At 41.0% G+C, this 23,594-nt stretch overlaps 1 protein-coding gene across 1 annotated transcript in view; it reads left to right on the top strand.

Annotated features, from left to right (window-relative positions):
• Positions 1–21,735, top strand: part of DNAJC5B (DnaJ heat shock protein family (Hsp40) member C5 beta) — a 56,485-nt gene extending 34,750 nt beyond the window's left edge. The window contains exons 3-5 of the mRNA XM_030215151.1: positions 6,299–6,512; positions 19,373–19,541; positions 21,641–21,735. Coding sequence (XP_030071011.1) covers positions 6,299–6,512; positions 19,373–19,541; positions 21,641–21,735 — 478 coding nt within the window. The remainder of the gene's footprint in view (positions 1–6,298; positions 6,513–19,372; positions 19,542–21,640) is intronic.
• Positions 21,736–23,594: the final 1,859 nt, after the last annotated feature.

Below are 23,594 nucleotides of genomic sequence, written 5' to 3' on the forward strand. Positions count from 1 at the left end.
ATGCACCGGGGGGAGGGACTTTGGTGATATGCCGAGGGGGGGGCTCTGCAACTCAAGAGGGAGGGAGGGGGGGATTACTTTGCTAGCGCCCATTTCATCTGTTTCGGAAATGGGCCTTTTTTACTAGTTTTTTTATAAAACAGGTCTAGCTCAAAACGTCTAAGTTTTAGTCTTGGATGTTTTTGTTTTGTTCCATTATGGCTGAAAGACGTGCAAGTCTTAGGAACGCCCAAGTCCTGCCTTGGGCGTTCCTAAGACCTGCCTTGAACATGCCCCCTGAGATTTAGACGTCCTTCTGATGGACTTCAGAGAAAAACGTCTAAAAAGAGGTTTTGAAAATATTGATTTGGATGTTTTTGTGAGATAAACGTCCAAATGCAGACTCATGTCACTTTTTGGGCATTTTTCTCTTTTGAAAATGAGCCTGAGAGGGTCTTGAGGGCTTTACATGATGACTGCCTCTGTGTTTCCTCAGTGCATCGTGCGCACTTAGATACTATTCTCATAGTGCCTTTTTCTGTGCTGCATCATTGCTGTGGAAAACTATACCCCATCCCGTAGAACAGAGATGTTTTTCTCCAAATTTAAAGTAGCTTTAAAGACTTACTTTTTTAAGTTGGCCCATCCTGGCCAAAACTTGGACTAACATCCACCTTATCTGAAACCTCTTGGCAGTGACGGAGTCTCATGGTTGCATAGTTCCTCTTTAATAATTCTCCTCGTTGTACAACATTTTCTTCTTATTTCTTTAATGTTCCTTTCTCACAATATCTGATAATATATCAGGTAGTATACTGTGGTCACATATCAAAAGGTGAAGAGAAACCTGTTTGAATGTCCTACTTCCAGTATGGATAAATGAGAAAACACTGCTAACTAGAGAAGGGGCTAATGCTAGGTCAGTAATTTTCAACCTTTTTTATCTTGTGGCACGATGACAAGGCACAAAACTTGTCAAGGCACACCGATAGGTTTTTGATAGTATATCAAATAGATTAAATCATAAACCATAACGTATCAGAATTTAAAAAAATTACAATCATTGGCACATATCCTATACGATGAACCTAAACCAACCAATTGCATGAAGCATACCAATGTAAACCTGCCACCAGTATGTGTCCTATGCTACAAATATCTGATCCAGTGTTTTCTAGTTCAGGTCAGGTCAAAATTATTTTGATCAGCTAAGAGCAGTTATGGTCTGCGCTGGTGTATGCGTGCGATTTGGACGCTCGCAGGTCCATTTTTCAGCACGCCTGCAAAAAAGGCCCATTTTTTGGCCGAAAATGGACGTGTGGCAAAATAAAAATTGGCACCCGTCCATTTTGGGCCTGAGACCTTACCACCACCCATTGTCTTAGTGGTAAGGTTTTAAGTATTAACTGGGCGGTAATCATCAGCACGCGAACACTGCTGATTATTGCCCGGTTAGCGCCATGTGGCAGAAAATAAAAAATATTTTCTGCCATGTATATTGGACACACGTAAAAATTAGAATTACCGCCCGGGGCACATGGTAGCCAGGCGGTAGTTCTAATTTGACGCACATTGTATGTGCATAGGTGCTTACGTGCCTTAGTAAAAGGGTCTCCTTAATGACAAGAGAGCAAATTTGAGAGTTCACCATCTTGAAAAAATGTTTTAGGAAATGGTGAGCTCGGCAGGCCCTCTCCTGCTCTAACAAAATCAGGCTAGATTTCATGATTTTCCATAGCTCTTCAAAGCATTGTAGATCACTAAAAAATAGACCGGTGTTCACATTGCCTACAGACAGCCTAAGATCCTAACAGTGAGTCTGATTAAGTTTAAAAATACAGAAAAAGCTCTCCTAACTGTGCCTGGTCTGTGTTTCATAAAGCTCTTGTTTGCGCAAGTAGAATAATTTCTTCTTTCACTTCTGACATGGAATAGTAGTATGGTACATTTTGCTTCCTTAAATTGTCAAGTGTCTTGCATATAAAGGCTTGCTTTATTTTTCAAGCTTTTCATATGCCTGAAAAAAAAAGAAAAAACATATTTGGTCCCAGAAGAGGAGAGTTGTCATGGAAAAAATGCAAAGTGAGTTGAATTTAGTTGCACATAAAAGATGAATAAAGAAAATTTACATAGCAATCTGTGGTAAAAGAGACAACAATGTTTTACCCATAATTATTAGTAATTACAATAAAAAACAGAAACCACTTATGAATAAAGTGGAAATGTCAGAGGAATTCACACTAAGTAGAGTAGTTGTAAATATTTGCAAGACAAAATGATGACTCATGATCTTTGATTTATTCTAATTAATCCATCAGCATATGCTAATTATTTTTAAGGAGCTGAAAGACCTTCACCAAACTACTTTCCTGTGCTGCACATTATTTCATTAATATTTTTTAAGTGCAAGGACTAATGTATTAATATGGATGATTGAGAGATGATTGTGTGATTTCTAATATTAATGAGTTATTATTGAAATGGAATCAATGGGGTCAATATTCAGTGCAATTTGACCAGGTAGGAGTGCCTTGTACCTGGTTAAATAGCACGGATTGGCTCCACACAAGATATTCAGCAGCATCTAACCAGATAGTGTAACTGAGTATCACGTGTGACCACTGTGGCACCATCCTGCTGGTGCTAGGGCAGTCGGGGGCAGAGCCAGGAGCTATCCATGCACCACCAGTATTCAGTGTCAGTGACTGGTGAACTATCCAGGCAAATAGGAACACTTATATAGCAGTCTTAAGTTCCCCAGCGCTAGATAACCTCTGAGACTGCCTATGCCCTGGATATTTCAGTGCCGGCACTGAATATCCAGTGTCAAATCAACCCCCACGGCAATAAGCATTTCAAAAAAACACTGACCGCTGTAGGCAGAATATCAACCAGAATATTCCTTTAATTTGCTTATTTTTTTCTACCCTAGGATGTAGCCTGAGGTCTCCCTAAACAGGTAACATAGTAGATGACGGCAGATAGTTACGGAACTATGTAAGCCACATTGAGCCTGCAAATAGGTGTGAAAATGTGGAATATTATGTTATAAAATAAATAAATAAATGCCTGTACCGTCCATCCAGTCTGCCCAACAAGATAAACTCAATACACTTGTGTGCACATTTTCACACTTAGGAGTGAATTCTATAAATCACGCCTAAAAAAAGCATCACCAAAAAAAAAAGCTTAAGTAGTATTCTGTAAGCCGTGCTTAAAGTTAGGTGCGGTTTATAGAATAGCTCTTAAGCGCAGGGGTCGTGCATAAATGTAGGCAAGTCCATTTACACCAACAAAAACATAGTGCAAATACCCCCACCTAAATTTATGTGCAGAACCCTCTTTTCTATAATTGTGCATGTAACTCAAATCCATGCCTATGCTTAACCCCGAAATACCTATGACCCTCCCATTTCTGTGCCCCTTTTTCTGGGACGCATGTAAAATTAAGGCGTGTATCACATGCTTAAATTTACATATACAAATGTTAATTGATTTCAATTAGTGCCAATAGCTTGTTAAGCTAATGGCACCAATTGGCTCATTATTCAGTTATTCAACTGGGCACTAACTGGTGCTAACAACCAATAATTACTGGTAATTGGAATTAATTGGCACTAATTTGCAGTTACGCATATAATTGCACTTAATTGCTATTCTAGAAATTTAGGGGGGGGAGTTATCAAGTGGGCTTCCATTAAGAAGGGTTATTTTGCCAATGTGGGCTACCATTAAACTGGGTTATTTTACCATGAGTGATGTTATTTTAAAACAGGGTCAAAAATATTCCCTTCTAGCATTTCAGTATTTTAAATATCTACAGCTTCGCTCCTGTTTAATAACAAATGGGGGTATATCCAGATCTCAAAGTTTGGGGGGTCTGGAGCCCAAAGTGGAGAGGGGGGCACAGTTTGGACTGCCTCCCTGCCACAACCCCCACCCCGCCGCTACTCCAAATACCTCAACCCCCATCAGCTGAAGCCTTAAATCAGTGCTGTTCTCTGCGCATTGCCTGTCCTGCTTCCCCTCATGTCGCATGCATGTGTCGTTTTGCCAGTTGCCACTTAAGTGTTGCAGCTTGAAGTTTGTTCAGTGACCTGTTCAAAATCATCCCGGAAGCAGGTTCTGTAGAACTGAAACACCATGCTCTCCTCATAGTGGGCGTCGGGAGCTTTGTCTTTTCCTCAGCGCTGTTTCTGTTGTCAGTTAAGTACTGGGGTTGCTGTTTTTTTATTTTACTGAAAATTCTCATAGAAACACTTAAAAATTAGAAATTAAATAAAAGTAGAATTAAAGGGTTTTATGCAGCATAGGAGGCAAGTGATTAACATGTATGAAGTGCTGCAGATCTGGAATAGCTTTATGCTATAGGAGATCACATAGCCGATTTGATTTGCTCTATGATGCCTCCTATTTGATTTTTCCTTATTACGTTTTGTTGGGCTTTTGTTTCTCACCACTGTTCAGGTTTGCTGCTCCTTTTGTTTTTTTCAAATTTCTTATTGAGGAGTGACAGTTATTATTTTTGTGGACAATTTGGGTTTCTGCCAGGTACTTGTGACCTGGCTTGGCCACTGTTTGGAAAACAGGATACTGGGCTAGATGAACCATTGGTCTGACCCAGTATGGCTATTCTTATGTTCTTAATAACAAATGATTACTTTTATAAATATAAGAGCAGTTCTATAATCTAGGTAACAGTAACATAGTAGATGACGGCAGAAAAAGACCTGCATGGTCCATCCAGTCTGCCCAACAAGATAAACTCATATGTGCTACTTTTTGTGTATACCTTACCTTGATTTGTACCTGTCCTTTTCAGGGCACAGACTGTGTAAGTCTGCCCAGCACTATCCCCGCCTCCCACCACCGGCTCTGGCACTGACCATATAAGTCTGCCCAGCACTGTCCCCACCTCCCGCCACTGGCTGTGCCACCCAATCTTTGCATTTATGTGACTCTTGCATGATAAATGTCCAGAATACTAGAAATTGTGTGTATGTGTACACTTACTGGCATTAAGAGCTAACAGGGAACTTAAGTTCTGTTCTGCAAATAAACTTCTGTAATGTTGCTTATGCAGGTATCTTTAAGGCAAAACTGAAATGTTTACAGACTCTTCAGAATACCGCTGCTAGGGTCCGGTGTCGGGCAATGCTGTACAACCTTGTGAAACTTTTGTTGAAACAATTACATTGCCCCCCATAGGCTCTAGAATTACATTTAAAATCTTGACTGTTACACATAAAACACTCTGTAGTAACAAACCTGGTACCTATCGTCACTGATCATTCAGTATTTCCCTCTTAGGACTCTCAGAACTCTTACAGATAACAGACTTGTACTGCCTCGTCCATCCAAAGGCAAATGGGAGTCTACCAGGTCTAGCACCTTCTACTTGTTGGCACTTGCGTTATGGAACTCTTTGCCAACATAACCTTAGATTAGAGACGTTATACACATCCTTTCAAATGGCCCTGAAAAATTACCTGTTTCATGAGGCCTTTGATATTCATTGATCCTGTGGATGGAGCGCAGGAGGCGGGGCAGTGAGTGGCAGTCTTTGAGCAAAGAACCTCCTGATTAGTGTATATGCTACCTTGGAGTGAATGATCTCTGGATGTTTGATGTGTGTATTGTTCTGTCCTATCAAAATTGGCGTTCCTTTCATAAGCTTTTTACTATGGGGTAAATTCTATAACTTGTGCCTAAAGATTGTCGCCGAAATTGAAACATGTTTAGTTCAATTCCATAAACAGTAGGCATCCTTTATAGAATCGCGCTTAGCACTAAGCTGCGCCTAACTGTACATGGCTGGAATTAGGCCTACTATAAGTAGGCTTAAATACGTAGGCGTGATTCTGTATCAATGTGCATAAAATCTGGGAATGCCTCTAAACATGCGCCCATGTGATATGATTTAGGTGCATTCCATTAAAAAATTGGATGTACGTGTAAATCCTAATTATTGCCAATTAGTGCTGGTAATTGGTTGTTTGTCAATTATTGGTGTTGGTTGACTTGTGAAATTTGTTTGCACAGTTTGGTTGTGTAGCCAAATTAGCATGCATAAATTTAGGTGCCATATATAGAATTCAGGGGTATGTTTTTATGTTAAGTTTTAGAATTTTCCTGTAAACCACCTCAATTCGTGCACGAAAGAGGTGGTATATAAAATTAATAAACGATAAATGAATAGAGAAACACAGGCTTTAGAAGAGAAAATAACAGTACCCTTACATGGAGATTAGATCAGTTTTGTTCACTGTCTTATTCTCTCTCTCGCAATCTCTCTTTTTTGAAATCTTTCACGTTGCAGGAAACTGGCTCTGAAACATCACCCCGACAAGAATCCTGAAAATCCAGAGGCTGCAGAGAAGTTCAAGGAAATTAACAATGCACATACGATACTGACAGACCTGACAAAGAGAAATATATATGATAAATATGGATCTTTGGGATTATATGTAGCCGAGCAGTTTGGAGAGGAAAATGTTAATACATACTTCATGCTGTCAAGTTGGTGGGCAAAGGTGAGAGCTAATAAACCATAAGTTTCCATTTTAAGTCATGTTTTACTGACAAACAGCTAGTTAACACGTTCTACTGTGTTAGCACTTGCCATTAACGTGTTATTTTACTTCAGTTCCCATTTTATGCAGTGAAACTTGGAAATTAAAACATGTAATAACAGCATTAACATGTGATGATGTAACACAGGTTAGCACCTCCAGCTGAAAGTTAATTGCAAGATTTTATAAAGTTTCATTCTATAGTTTCAATAATACATTTGCATGAATATGATTGCAAAATTTAAAAAGTAGGATTATCTTTATGAAAAAGTTTTGTTACACTATAAAGTAAGCTGAATGTTTCCTGTAGCTGGCACATTTTTCTATGTATCAAGATGCAACAGTAAGGAAATCATTCTAGAAGCACCTAGACCTGCAGAAAGCAACATTTACATGTCTAGATTATATACATGTGCAAGTGACAATTTTAGAAAGCCACTATTTGCATCTGTCCATCCCAGGAAAATATACGTGCATAGGAGTTGTATGGGCATAGCTGAACAGAGGTCTATTTTTCTCAGCATGAGCATAATCCTTGCACCCTCAACCACCCCAAATCTGCACAAACCCCATACCCTGAACCTCTTGACAGCATAAAACCCTCATCACCCAACCCCCATACTACCATGTTCTTACAGGGGTTTCCTGGTAGCTAGTGGGAGACAGGAGTAATTCTGGATGCATTTGCCCTGTTGGTGCCTGGTTTCAAAATGGTGCCCATGACCCCCTAGTATAATAGAATACAATATGAGTAATTGTATTTTGCACCTTACCAACAGGTTTAAAGTGGATTCCACTACAAAATTTCATACAAAAACCATCACAAGATTTAACAAATGATTAGATTTGATTAAGTTCCAAGGCATTATAGAAAAAAAGCTCCTAAATAAGAGAATCTTCAAAACCTTCCTAAATGTAAGGTAAAAAAGTTGAAATCTAATATTAAGCAGTAAAGAGTTCCAGAGCTTAGCCACTTGGTATGGAAAAGAAGCAGTGTGAAATCTGGTATATCTGACATTTGTAACAGAAGGAAATTGTAAAGTAATTTTTCCTTGTAAAGCTCTCATTGAATTACAAACTGGGGCCAAGTCCTGCATGTAACTAGGTGCTAGACCATGTAAAATTCTAAAACAATAGTGCATATTTTAAAAAAGCACCAAGCACGAATCGGAAGCCAGTGAAGCTTGATTAAATGGGGTAACTCTCAGTATAATGTATTTGATAAAGCAGTTTAGCAGCTATGTTTTGAAGGACTTCAAATTGGGACTTGTAATTGGGTGAGAGACACTTCAGAACAGCCATAATAAAGTTAATTGCAGTAGTCCAAAGTGGACAAAACCAAGGCCTGAGTAAGCAGTTTTAAATGATTGAAGGAAAAATAATTCCTAACATGTTGTAATAGCTTAAGTTAAAAAAAAAAAAAAGACATTCTGGACTACCTTCTTTATTTGATCTTTTGTTGACAGATTAGAATCCAAAATTACTCCTAAAACTCGCATGGAAGGTACAGTATCAAATTCAATATTGTCAATTTTGATCTTTGTAGAGAAGGATATGGAAAGTGGACCTAGCCAAATAAATTTGGTCTTTTCCATATTCAGTTTTAAGTGAATACGGGTAATTTGGCTATCAATAATATCCAAACATTCTCTGACACGGGGCATGATTTCTTCTAGAGAGGAACGAAAGGAATTTAAAACAGTAATAAGTATAAAAAGGTATCCCTATATTTTTCAGTTTACTATTAACAGTAGCCATGATGAAATTAAAAAGAATTTGGGAGAGTGAAAAACCATGGAGTACACCACATTTCATCTTCCATGATTCAGAAAAAGCCCTTGCTCATTTTATATAGTAGGATCTATTTCACAAGAACCCCTCAAACCAAGATAGAACACCATCAGAGACCCCAGTGGTGCTTAATAGAGCAGCAAATCATGACCAATGAGGTCAAAATCTGTAGATAGATCAAATTGTAATAACAGCACTTGACAGCCAAGAGCTAATTACATTCTTGTTTCGCATAATAATGCACCCAAAAGGGTACTGAACCCTCTACAAAAGGCATATTGTGTACTTGAGAGAATATCATAAGTCTGTAAATAGTCAATTGATTTGCCACAATACTTTTTGTAATTTTAGTGAATAAGAGGATACTAGCAATTGGTCTGAAATTTCAGAGACTGGAATTATCAACAGAGGGATCTTTTGGAATTGGTGTCAAAACGATATTACCCCAATAGTTTAGGAATTGGCTTGACCGTGGTAATATTTACAGCACTGATATCAGCCATGCCACAACCAATGGTGGTACAGAGTCAAATAAATAAGGTTGAAAAGCATATAAAGAACAATGAGATTTAGAAAAATGCTTTAATAAAGTATAAATCTCAGTGGTCTATCATTCTTCAAACTGATCCCAATTACGATCGGCAAGAATAGAAAAAGAATCTGTTTCAAAGGGTAACATAAAATTAGGTGCATCTATAGTATTTGTCAACATAAGAATAGCCATACTGGGTCAGACCAATAGTCTATCTAGCTCAGTATCCTGTTTCCAACAGTGGCCAATCCAGGTCACAGGTACCTGGCAGAAACCCAAATAGTAGCAGCATTCCATGCTACCAGTCCCAGGGCAAGCAGTGGCATCCCCATGTCTGTCTCAATAACAGACTATGGACTTTTCCTTCAGGAACTTGCCCAAACCTTTTTTAAACCCAGATATGCTAACTGCTGTTACCACATTCTCCGGCAGTGAGTTCTAGAGCTTAACTATTCTTTGAGTGAAAAGATATTTCCTCCTATTTGTTTTAAAAGTATTTCCTTGTAATGTCATTGAGCGTCCCCTGATTTTTGTACTTTTTAAAAGAAGGGAAATGGAATTGATATACTGCCTTTCTGTGGCTTTTGCAACTACATTCAAAACCACTTACATATTATATACAGGTACTTATTTGTACCTGGGGCACTTGCCCAGAGTCACAAGGAGCTGCAATAGGAATTGAACCCACTTCCCTAGGATCAAACTCCACTGCACTAACCACTAGGCTACTCCTCCACGATTCACATTTACCTGTTCTATACCACTCAGGATTTTGTAGATCTCAATCAGTCTTTTTTCCAAGGTGAAGAGCCCTAACCTCTTCAGCCTTTCTACATATGAGAGGGGTTCCATCACCTTTATCATTTTGGTCACTCTTCTTTGAACCTTTCCTAATTCCACTATATCTTTTTTTGAGATATGGCGATCAGAGTTGAACACAATACTCAAGGTGAGATTACATCATGGAGCAATACAGAGGTATTATAATATTATTGGTCTTATTTTACATCCCTTTCCTAAGGGTGCTTCCTCGTAAGGTGGACCCTAGCGTCCGGTAACTATGATTTGGATTATTCTTCCCATTGTGTATCACTTTGCATTTGACCACATTAAATTTTTCATCTGCAGTTTGGATGCCCAGTCTTCCAGTTTCCTAATGTCTTCCTTCAATTTTTCACAGTTCGCTTGTGTTTTGACAATTTTGAATAGTTTTGTCATCTGAAAATTTAATCACCTCAGTTGTCATTCCGATTTCTATATCATCTATAGATATGTTAAATAGCACCAGTCCCTGTACAGATCCCTGTGGCACTCCACTATTCACCCTACCCTCTTTTTTTTTCTGTCCAGTAACCAATTCATTATCCACGGAAGGACATTGCCTCCTATCCCATGACTTTTTAGTTTTCTCAGGAGTCTCTCATGAGGAACTTTGTCAAATACTTTCTGGTAATCAAGATACACTACTTCAACCAGCTCACCTTTTCCCACATGTTTATTCATGCCTTCATAGAAATGAAGCAAATTGGTGAGGCAAGACTTCCCATGAATGAACCTTTGCTGACTCTGTTCCATTTAAGCATGTCTGTCTACTTGTCCCGCAATTTTATTCTTTATAATAGTTTCCACTATTTTGCCTGGCACTAATGTCAGGCTTACTGATCTGTAATTTCCTGGATCACCCCTGGAACACTTTTTAAAAATTAGCGTTATGTTGGCCACCCTCCAATTTTCAGGTACTACAGATGATTTTAACGATAGGTTACAGATCACTAACAGCAGATCAGCAATTTCATGTTTGACTTCTTTCAGTACCCTGGAGTGTATACCATTTAGTCCAGGTGTTCTATCACTCTTTAACTTGTCAATTTGGCTCAGTACATCTTCCATGTTCACAAGATTTCTTTCCGTTCCTCCGCATGATCTACCTGTGCCATAGATTATTTGTATCTATATCCGTAATAGGGATGTGCTTGGGAAATAGTTTTAAGTTCAGTTTGGGTTCTGTTCAGTCACATTTCAGTTCATTTTCAGATTCTGAATTACGTGGGTCTTTCCGATTATTCAGGCCCATTAAAGTCAATGGAACAAGCAATTTTGCCCTCTAGTAGCGAGGTTTTACATCCGTTGTTTTTTTTTTTTTTAATCTGTCTAAAGCTTTCTGGCAGGCATCTGCTAACAAACGCAACAGCAAGTGTGGAACGGAGATCCCACAGCACCAAAAGAGGGTCAGAAGGCACTAATAGTGTCATGAAGACTCCAAGCTACCGTAAGGGGTAAAGTGGTGCAAACAGTGGAATGAAGGTGCAGGGAAAGGGGCAACTGCGTCATTGACAGGAAGGTCCCCAGGCACTGGTAGAGAGACTAAGCAGCACCAACAATGACAGGAAGATCCCAAAGCATCATCTGAGGAATAAAGTGCCACCAGTGAAAGATCCGAAGGCAATGAGGATGAACGTTTGGGCACCGGTGTTCAGTGAGGGGAGGGACAAGTCCCAAGGATTTGCCATTGGGGTTCAGTGTACAGATCAGTATTCTGAGGCCTATCAATACTGAACGTCTCCTTAACTCCTTGGTTGCATGAAATTGGTGAGGGGTTTCAACCTTTTCTTCACCTCCTGTACCAACACCTCTGAGGTCTATTCTTCTCACTTCCAGGAGCCCTCTAACTTCACCTCCAGGATTTTCACTATTGAGATGGCCCTTCTTGAACTTAGTTGCTCTGTGGCCTTCTTGAAGGCCTTCAGGACTCTTATGACCTGATTCATTTTTGTCCAGTGCTGACACCCCAGGAGCTTTCAGTACCAATCTTGATATCAAGTGGCAACTGATAGCATGTTGCCCATTGGCCTCTGCAGCATTAGATAGGTGAAATTCCAACTGGTGCCAACATCCTAAATGAGTTGGCGCACAAGTGTCCCTTCTGTCTCCTACCTCTCAAGTACCTTATGCCCACCCTTCACACTCCAGTGGAAATACACTACTAATTTGTTTCACTTAGCAATCATTAGCTTTAGGACAGGGAAGCATTTTGGTGTTGATTTACATGGAGATAAAAGACATTTATTTTATTTTATTACATTTGTACCCCACGCTTTCCCACTCATGGCAGGCTCAATGCGGCTTACATGGGGCAATGGAGGGTTAAGTGACTTGCCCAGAGTCACAAGGAGCTGCCTGTGCCTGAAGTGGGAATCAAGCTCAGTTCCTCAGTTCCCCAGGACCAAAGTCCGCCACCCTAACCACTAGGCCACTCCTCATTTGAAACTGAGAAGTGACTAATAATCTGGATCTCAGTCTTTTGTAAGTTGTGTGCTAACTTACTCAAAAGCATCCAGGCAGAATTATTCTATATAATTAGCAACTCGTGATAAAGCAGCCTTAGTAGTTAGTTCTACAGCTATGAAAAATTAAATGTCACCAATGTGCAAATGATATCTAATTCCAACATCTGCCAGGAATGTACATGTAGAAGTGATAGATACAAAATAAGCTGGCCTGCTACAGATCCTTGCACAGAAACCATACATTTCCAGAAAGATATAGCAGAATTGGAAAAGGTGCAGCGAAGGGCGACTAAAATGATAGCGGGGATGGGACGACTTCCCTGTGAAGAAAGACTAAGGAGGCTAGGGCTTTTCAGCTTGGAGAAGAGACGGCTGAGGGGAGACATGATAGAGGTATATAAAATAATGAGTGGAGTGGGACAGGTGGATGTGAAGCGTCTGTTCACGCTTTCCAAAAATACTAGGACTAGGGGGCATGCGATGAAACTACAGTGTAGTAAATTTAAAACAAATCGGAGAAAAATGTTCTTCACCCAACGTGTAATTAAACTCTGGAATTCGTTGCCAGAGAACGTGGTGAAGGCGGTCAGCTTGGCAGAGTTTAAAAAGGGGTTAGACGGTTTCCTAAAGGACAAGTTCATAAACCACTACTAAATGGACTTGGGAAAAAATCCACAATTCCAGGAATAACATGTATAGAATGTTTGAACGTTTGTGAAACTTGCCAGGTGCCCTTTGCATGGATTGGCCACTGTCGTGGACAGGATGCTGGGCTTGATGGACCCTTGGTCTTTTCCCAGTGTGGCATTACTTATGTACTTTACCTCAGTCACCCATGCAAAGCACAGACAAGACCCTCACCAAATACAGAATAAATGACCACAGATTACAAATACATGTAGAAATATACAAACAAAAGTTGAACTAGAAATCCCAAGAAGCCAGATTCTGCCTGCTGTGTAACTCTGGAAAAATAGAAACAGAAATACATTTCCTCATGCACCACATAAAGCTATCGGAGAGAGAAATTTCCAAGGGCTGACAGAGAAAATCAAATGAATGAGTGGGAATATCTCTGTATAATCCCAGGGGAGAACAGAAGAAACAGCAGCTGTACCAACAAAATATGTTGTATCCTGCCAGTTCAGGCCGGTACCAGAACTTGGAAAACATTCTTGTTATTGTCCTCTCTGTATACTATGGGCCTGATATTCAGCCTGTGGTATTTAGCATTTTTTAAAACCACTGATGGCCGCATGGCTCCGATTTTCAGTTTTTAGGTTGTAGCTTCAGAGAAGGACACACGTCGAGGCAGTGCTTATGCTTGCTTTTTTTTTTTTATTTATAATTTTATTAACAATCTCACAAGAATAATGTTGTTACAGAAACATGGAGCATGTAAACATAGGACTTCATTTACAAAGCCGCGATACTGATTCCAGGTGCAGTATGAGAAAGCTCATTCAATTCCTATGGGCTTCATCATATTTGCCGTGTGGGAATCAGTACCACAGCTTTGTAAAAGGAGCCCATAATTAGGTATATTCAGTATATAGAAAAAAAAGGAAAATTTAATTTCACTCTTACACCACAATAAATGGAAGTGGAGACAGGTAATTGAAGGACTATAAAAAAGAAAAGGAAAAGGCTACTAACATGTATTAAACCCTCATACTACCCTAAATACTGCAAACTGCATCAAACCAAGCCAAAGACAACTTTTTAGCATCAACAAAATACTTCAGCTGCTTGGGAGCAAAAAAGATGTTCGTAACACCAAGATAACAAAATTACACATTTACAGGGATAATTTAATAAAAAAGAAGCTCACAATTCTCTATCTTGTTGCTTTAGTGCTAAGAAGGTTTTCCTTCTTTCTTGTGTTAATTTTGTGATGTCTGGAAAGACTTTCTATCCCAAGAATAACTCCTGTAACCTCCTGAAATAAAGCCGTAAGAGAAAGTTCAGATCGTTCTCAAAAACAAATATCACAAGCAATGTAGAACGCTCAATCACATCCATAGTAGAGTTTTCCAAGAAAGCCGTCAAATTACTCACATCCACTCCGTCATTTTCAATCCACTCTTTTGTTTATTTCCTTGGGAGGTATCGCTACAGTGCTTATGCTTTTATGATACTGTGTTGGCTACTCACTAGATAATATAAGAAAACTATGGGCCCGATATTCAGTTGGCAGTCGGCAGCAATTTGACTTCCTGCCACCAGCCATAAACCAGATATTCAATGCTGGGCTGTTTTCAGCAACCGGCTGAATATTCAGTATTTTTCTGGCCGCTAAACACTTATCCGGTTAAGCCAATATTCAGCGGCGACCGGTTAAGTTATAGTAATTAAAGAAAGGACCGCTATTTATGTGGTCCTTTTTAACTACTAATCTTATCTTATCTGGTGCTGAATGTCAGTACCTAACCAGATAAGTCATGCAATATAGCTGATTTAGCGGTAGGCACTAACTGCACATCTTATCTCCTGCTTAATATTTGCGGTTAGTTGCAAAAATGCTATTTAAGCAGTCAGCAGCCATTTCTGACCGATTAAATAACACTGAATATCGGGGGTATATTTTTTTCAACGACTCCAGATGAAGGCAGCAGTGCCGAACCACAGCCCATGTCTCTTTTGGAAACCATTTGTTTGAAGTGTAGTAATCATCTTTTGAGACTTGTGTCTCTTACAATAAAGGACATGGGATCACCCAGCCTTGTCTTTCTGGTTATTCCTAATGTTGTTTTTTACGTATGTTGTCACTAGGCAAGAACTGTGACCTGACCAGGGACAATACAGGCCAGCACTAGAACCTGGAAATCATATTTTTGTTATTGTCCTCTCTGTATACCATGGACCTGATATTCTACTACTACTACTACTTAACATTTCTAGAGCGCTACTAGGGTTACGCAGTGCTGTACAATTTAACAAAGAGAGACAGTCCCTGCTCAAGTGGAGACAGGTAATTGAAGGACTATAAAAAAGAAAAGGAAAAGGCTACTAACATGTATTAAACCCTCATACTACCCTAAATACTGCAAACTGCATCAAACCAAGCCAAAGACAACTTTTTAGCATCAACAAAATACTTCAGCTGCTTGGGAGCAAAAAAGATGTTCGTAACACCAAGATAACAAAATTACACATTTACAGGGATAATTTAATAAAAAAGAAGCTCACAATTCTCTATCTTGTTGCTTTAGTGCTAAGAAGGTTTTCCTTCTTTCTTGTGTTAATTTTGTGATGTCTGGAAAGACTTTCTATCCCAAGAATAACTCCTGTAACCTCCTGAAATAAAGCCGTAAGAGAAAGTTCAGATCGTTCTCAAAAACAAATATCACAAGCAATGTAGAACGCTCAATCACATCCATAGTAGAGTTTTCCAAGAAAGCCGTCAAATTACTCACATCCACTCCGTCATTTTCAATCCACTCTTTTGTTTATTTCCTTGGGAGGTATCGCTACAGTGCTTATGCTTTTATGATACTGTGTTGGCTACTCACTAGATAATATAAGAAAACTATGGGCCCGATATTCAGTTGGCAGTCGGCAGCAATTTGACTTCCTGCCACCAGCCATAAACCAGATATTCAATGCTGGGCTGTTTTCAGCAACCGGCTGAATATTCAGTATTTTTCTGGCCGCTAAACACTTATCCGGTTAAGCCAATATTCAGCGGCGACCTGTTAAGTTATAGTAATTACTTGTTGTTCAGCATTTTGTAAGTCACTGACAGCCACAGGTTGAATTAAGACCAGATAGTCAATACTGGGCCATGTCTAGCCTCCAGCACTGAATATCTAGGTACATGTGGTCATCAGGAAGTTATCCGAGCACTGACTGATATTCAAGATGGTGCAGGGTTAGCTCGGCAGTGAAAGTTAGGTCAGCCTTTTTGCTGCCCTAGCTTTATCCACTTACTTAATTAGCAAACTGAATATCACTGCTGACTGGTTAAGGGGCCCTTTTACTAAGGCTCCTAAAAGTGGCCTACACTGGTGTAGGTGCGTGTTTTGGATGCGCACAGGTCATTTTTTCAGCGTGCCTGGAAAAAAGGCATTTTTTTTTGTGATCGAAAATGGATGTGCGGCAAAATTAAAACCATGGCCTAAGACCTTACTGCTACCCATTGACTTAGCGGTAAGGTCTCATGAGCTAACTGGGTGGTAAGCGGCCAGCGCGTGTAAATTGCCGATTACTGCCAGATAAGCGCCATGTAGTAGAAAATAGAAAATATTTTCTACCATGTGTTTTGGACGCGTGCTAAAAATGGAATTACCACCCGGGGCACACAGTAGCTGGGCGGTAGTTCCAATTTGACACGTGTTTGACTCGTGTAGGCGCCTACACGCCTTAGTAAAAGGGCCCCTAAGTGCTGGCTGTGCCCCAGGACCACCGTGGCACTAACGAGACAGTGCATGGACGGTCACAGGTGATATTCAGCATCACTACCTTCTTAAGGGCCCTTTCAGTAAAGCTTAGTGCATGCTAAGGGAATTAGTGTGTCCTAAATGCTAAGAAGTCAATTTTATGCCTATGGGCTTCTTAGCATTTAGTACGTGCTAATTCTGTTAGTATGCACTAAGCTTTAGTATAAGAACCCCTAAATGCTGCTGAAATTGCCAGATGGCCAGCTCAGCATGCAGGAGTGTCTCTTGCTTTGTGAAATCCTTTTGAATATTGACCCCTATAATTTTATTTTACTGCTATTACTATTATTTTGTAAATTGTCTCCTTTTTTTCGACTTAACTAGTAAAGGCATTACTTTGACAGTATGTGTAAAATTGTCATGCCAATAAAATTACCTGAATCTGTATTGCTAAATAGTGCAGATAATGCAGAGCCAGGGGTACTGCACTGCTTACAGGCATCTGTAAGAACATTTTCGGGCTCATTTTCGAAAGAGAAGGACGTCCATCTTTTGACATCAGTCGGAAGATGGACGTCCTTCTCCCAGAGACGTCCAAATCGGTATAATTGAAACCCGATTTTGGACGTCTCCAACTGCAGTCCGTCGCAAGGACGTCCAAATTTCAAGGGGGCATGTTGGAGGCGTAGTGAAGGCAGGACTTGGGTGTATCTAACACTTGGATGTCTTTGACCCATAATCGAAAAAAACAAGGACGTCCCTGACGAACACTTGGACATTTTACCCGGACGTGTTTTTATTACGAATAAGGCAGAAAAAGGTGCTCGAAATGACCAGATGAGCACCGTAGAGAATTGGGGATGACCTCCCGTTACTCCCCCAGTGGTCACTAACCCCCTCCCACCCTCAGAAAACATCTTTAAAAATATGTCGTGCCAGCCTCTATGCCAGACTCAGATGTCATACTCAGGTCCATGACAGTGCATACAGGTCCCTGGAGCAGTTTTAGTGGGTGCAGTGCACTTCAGACAGGTGGACCCAGGCCCATGCCCCCCTACCTGTTACATTTGTGGAGGAAACAGCAAGCTCTCCAAAATCCACCACAAACCCACTGTACTCATATATAGGTGCCCCCCTTCACCCGTAAGGGCTATGATAGTGGTGTACAGTTGTGGGCAGTGGGTTTTGGGGGATTTTGGGGGGGGGGGGGGCTCAGCACACAAGGTAAGGGAGCTATGTTCCTGGGAGCATTTTATGAAGTCCACTGCAGTGCCCCCTAGGTTGCCCGGTTGGTGTCCTGGCATGTCAGGGGGACCAGTGCACTACAAATGCTGGCTCCTCCCACGCCCAAATAGCTTGCATTTGGACGTTTTTGACATGGACGTCTTTGGTTTTGAAAATCGTCGAAAGTCAGAAACGTCTATGTGTAGGGACGTCCAAATCTAGGGATGTCCAAATTTAAGGATTTGGATGTCGCTGACGGTATTTTCAAAACGAATGATGGACGTCCATCTTTTTTTTAGAAAATATGGGTTTCCCCGCCCCGGATTTCGCCGTTTTGCAAGGACGTCCAAATCGGAACTTGGACGTTTCTTTTGAAAATGCCCCTTTTTATCACCCATCCTGATTATTAAATTTGATCACTAGAAATGATTTACACCATGACAGACATACTACCCTAAATAATTCCAAAATACTTAACAATGCGGAGCAGAATTTTAGAAAGGACATCCAATTCAAAATATGGACGTCCAAGTCTGTACAGAAGAAATGGACATGCAGTTCTCATAGAACAGGATCTGCTGTACAGCCTGTTCTAAAATACGTGAGAAATGGTCATCCAAGTGGTCCATTTTGGAACAATGAATGGTCCTCCAGGACCATTCAAACCATAAATAACTGAAACATAAAGATAGAAATAACTATAGATGTAGTCCCGTGTGTAGCCCTGGAGTAGCAAAGGCAGATAGCAGGCCTCAGATTTCCATCCAAGCTGGACTAGGAAGAACCACCTCAATGGCGCCATCTGTCAGCAAAATGCCAACTGGAAGGACCTAAGGCACAAGTCTTTACAGGCAGGTCCTGGGCTGGTATAGCAGGAGTCCAGGAAAGGAAATTAGCAGGTAAACCCAAATTCCACCATCTGTATCGTGCTTCTAGACCAGCCCAGACGAATGGGATTTACCCAAGCTGTAAAGACCTTAGGGGGGAAGAAGACTAGGCCACAGGCATGCTGGGGTACCCGCAGGATTCACCCATGGCTCTGAAATTCATTCTAGCCATGTTCTGAAGGACTAGCTGCTTCAAGCGAATGTCCCCTTGCTCTGGAACACATCAACAGCAGATTTTGTCTTATAGAGGCACATGATTGACAGAGCATCCGTGACCCCCATAGCTACTCTATATGAGTAAATTTGAACAACAATATATCTATGGTAGTGCTCATGAGACCAATATTGTGTCTTGGAAACGATATATTGATGACGTGTTATTAATTTGGAAGGGTACAGAGCAGGAACTGGAGGATTTGTTCGTTATTTAAACACTGTAGATAATCAGCAGTCTTCCACATAGTAGCAGAGTACTTGTACAAGTATAGCTTGACATAAACAACTTATATAAACAGTATAACAACAGTAAAATGACCAAACATAAGCATAAAATACAATCAATGAGTTAAACTTGGAGATAGGCAAACTAGATCCTAGTAATAGCAATAACTTAATTTTACCAGTTTCTTGTGATGGTAACCTGTTTTGTCAACAGATCTTTGTCAGAAATCTGTATCACTAGTTCATATTTGCATATGTTCCATTTTTCCCATTTGTGTAGGGTTTGTTTGTCCTCTGTGGTCTGTTGACTGGCTGTTATTTCTGCTGCTGCCTCTGCTGCTGCTGCAATTGTTGCTTTGGAAAGTGTAAACCCAAAGCCCCAGGAGAGGACGATTACTACGTGTCTCCAGAGGATTTAGAGGAGGAAATCAGAACAGATATGGAAAGAGGTGCTGTAAAACAAAAACAAATATCTGACATATTCAATTAAAACAATAGCCAAAAAATGTGTTGAAACAGGGCTGATTGATACTAACCTGTTTGTGGGCGGTAGGAATGAATTGCTATACAAAATCACTCTCTAGGCAGTGGATGATTGTACTAACAGAGTTACTTTGATGCCAGGCTAATTATTGCCAATTTAGTGAGGGTGAACTGCAAAGGGCAGGCTCGTTTAGTGAAGGTGAGCTGTAAGAAAACAGGATCAGTATAAGATGAAAATAGGATTTGGGTGGGAAGATCAGAGGTGAATTTAGACTTTTTCCATTGTTAAGACACTTTTGGTACTGGTGCCCCTGTGGATTTAGCTGCTACCTTCACCACTGCTGCTTCCTGTAACTGTATCCCACATGGTGTATAATTAAACTCTGGAATTCATTGCCAGATAATGTGGTAAAATCAGTTAGCTTAGCGGGGTTTAAAAAAGGTTTTGATATCTTCCTAAAAGAAAAGTCCATAAGCCATTCTTAAGATGGACTTGGGAAAATCCACTGCTTATTTCTAGGATAAGCAGCATAAATTGTATTGTACTGTTTTGGGATCTTGCCAGGTACTTGTAACCTGGATTGGCCACTGTTGGAAACAGGATACTGAGCTTGATGGACCTTTGCTCTGTCCCAGTATGGCAATGCTTATGTTCTTATGGCTGATTCAGATGCTGAAGCCAGCGCTGTTGCTTCCAGCTCATGTACTGGATTACTGCCCACTTCTCTCTCCAGTGCAATATAGAGCAGCCACTTCACCTAGAGATTTTGGGGTGGTATTTTCCAGAAAGCTGGCGATGCCATTGGAACCTTGGAGTTGTAGGGTAAAATCCAGAGAGTTCTCAGATATGGACCAGTTATAGATTTTGCTTTTTGGAGTTGAGAGCCAGGCCAGGGCCAGTCTGGTAGTAGTAAAGAGAAGCATATGAGCTGAGTAAGTCCAGTTCAAGCTAGGCTTTAAGCAATCAAATCAAGCCATTCTCTTTTCAGAACAGAGCACTATTGAGTCTATATCGTTTATCATTTAATGAGCTTAATATACCGCTTTAGTTGTCAGAAAAATCAAAGCGGTTAACAATAAAAACAATATTAAAAGGATAAAAGTATACCATGGGGGGGGGGCGTGTTCCCAGCAGTAATCAGCAGTGTGGTGATGTTGGCATGTGCTGCGCGGTTTCCGCGCGGGTAGTGCATGAGCCCTTACCGCTAAGTCAGTGGCTGGCGGTAAGGGCTCAGGCTGTAAATAGGCGCATGCTAGCTTTAACTTTTGCGCACACCCATTTCCCGGCCCATTAAAAAATGGCCCTTTCCCCAGCTGTGATAAAAAGATGCGCACATACTACCGCAGGCCACTTTTTACTGTGGCTTTGTAAAAGGACCCCTGAGAACTTAGGGTCTTGTGTACTAAGCCACATTATAGGCGCTTAGCATTTTTAATGCGCATTAACCATGTATGTGCCTACAGTATCCCTATAGGTGCCTACATGGTTAGCGTGCGTTTTAATTGTAGGCGTGTTAAAAACGCTAATGTGCCTTAGTAAATAGGGCCCTTAATACTGGTAGAGGCACTGGAGGCCTCTACTGTGCAATCTTTAGTAGAGTTTGACCAGTGCCTTAGCCTACATTGCTTCGTTAGGTAGCTAATTCCATTGTTAAGTCTTCAGAGCAGAGATTCATTGTAACTCTGTCTGATTTGTTGTGCCATACTCTGGTTTAGGGCACTGTTTAAAAGCCTAAATAAATCAATAAGAAATAAATGCATTCACCTAGATTAAACAAAATAAAAGAAATAAATCATTAGTAACCATGGCAAGCTGTTTACTTTTTACACTGGGCCAGATGTTGATTTAATTTCCTTTCACTGCTGATTTATTTTTAATACAGAATATTTTGAAAGCTAAATTTGAAGGGCTGAATTTTTTTTTCCAGCTAAACTGACTGCACTGCTTTACCCTAACTAGAAGCTTTCTGTAATAAATATTTCTATGCTGCCAAACTGTTCTCTCCTTAATTGGGCCTATTTTCTACATCCAAAAATATTAACTTTTTTTTTTTTTAATTTCCAGATGGTGATAGTCCAATTGTACTTCAGCCGACCAACGCAAGTGAGAAAACCCAACTAATTGGAGAGAGCCATCGTAGCTATCACACAGACAATTAATCAACATATCAAATCTTCACTGCATTTTTACAATGGACATGCAATGGAACGGTTTCCGAAGCAAAATCAGCATTGTAATTCTAGTTCTCATTTGTGTTTTAGTTTTCAGTTCATCAACACTAACAGGCTACATTTTGGGTGAGGGGGGGAAACAGAAATGTCAGTATTAATGCTGTGTACTAAGGGGTCCTTTTACTAAGCTGCGGTAAAAAGGACCCTCCGCTAGGGATAGGGACTATTTTTACCACGGCAGGTAAAAAAGGGTGAAAATAGCCATGGTCATGCAGTAAGATTGCTCTTACTGCGTGGCCATGCGGGGGGAGCACTTATGCCACCCATTGAGGCAGGGGCGTAGCCAGACTTCGGCGGGAGAGGGGTCCAGAGCCCAAGGTGAGGGGGCACATTTTACCCCCCCCCCCCCCCCCCGCCATTGCCGACCCCGCCGCCGCCACCACCACCAACTTTGCCCCCCCCCCTCTGCCGACTACCCTCTGGACCCCCCTCCTGCTGCCAACCCGCCGTCGCCTACCTTTGCTGGTGGTGGACCCCAACCCCCGCCAACCGAGGTCCTCTTTACGCAAAAGGCTTCCTTCTATTTCTGACGTCGTGCAGGACGTCAGACTCGCAGAACGAAGCCTTGCAGATCAGCTGATCTGCAAGGCTTCGTTCTGTGAGTCTGATGTCCTGCACGTTGTACATGCAGGATGTCAGAAACAGAAGGAAGCCTTTTGTGGAAAGAAGAGGATCTCGGCTGGCAGGGGTTGGGTCCCCCGCCAGCAAAGGCAGGTGATGGCGGGAGGGGGGTTGAGAGGGTCATCGGCAGGGGGTCCAGGGCCAAATCTACGGGGGCCCAGGCCCCCCCAGGCCCCACATAGCTACACCACTGCATTGAGGTGGCAGGAAGGGCTCTTGCCCTAACCTGGTGGTACCCGGGTAGCATTTGGTGCTGCCCGATTACCACGGGTTAGCACCGCACTAAAAAATACCAGCCAGTTTTCCTTAGTGCGGGAAATGGTGCGTACCAGGGCTGGAACTACCATTGGCGCCCACGTTGGGCTGTCGGTAGCTCTAGATTAGTGTTACCGCCGCTTTGCAAAAGGGCCTCTAGGTTTGTGGTGAAGGGTCCAAAAATCACAAGCAGTAATTGGGTTTTGTAAATTTCACCCACATTCCTGGCATTCACCTCCAGATAGGGTGTGCCAGCGCATGCTGAGTTTTAGTAAAAGGGCCCGTTTGTCATTTTTGCCTTTTATAAACATTGCCAATGGGCATATAACGAAACTACAGGCAGATTTCTGATCTGATGTGATTTTTGTCCCATTTCTACTAACTTGACACCCATTTATTTTTAAAAGTATGTGTGGATTTATGTGTGGGGGTGGGGGGAGGGAGAGAAGGGCGTAGAGCTGAGCCTTTTACATACATTTTTAAAGAAATGCCTGAAGGACCTGCTAGTGTTCCTTGTTTTCACTGGGTGATCTGTTTATAGTTCTTGCTGTCAGCAAGTCTCTCACTTTCTATAAGATTGCAGAATATTCAGTCAATTACTCTGTTGCTGCTGGACTAGACAATGGATGCTCTCAACAGAAGTAGAGCACTTTCTTCCAGATAAACTTCATTCGCAGTGTATTTGATTCTCAAATGTATTGCCCTACTTATAGACTATCAAGGTACACAGGCGCATATGCTGTGCCTGTTTTATAAGGACTTGAAAACACAAACGTGGTCTTAGAATGGTATTAGACGTAACCCACTAAAGATTACTTCATCTGTAGCTTAAATATTTTTGTGGACCATCTAAAAATGGATGATTTCTTTTTCAAGTGTGAGGCAGACACTTGTACATCAACATCCTTTAT

This window comes from Microcaecilia unicolor, chromosome 1 (assembly GCF_901765095.1).
Source record: "Microcaecilia unicolor chromosome 1, aMicUni1.1, whole genome shotgun sequence".
Taxonomy (NCBI): Eukaryota; Metazoa; Chordata; class Amphibia; order Gymnophiona; family Siphonopidae; genus Microcaecilia; species Microcaecilia unicolor.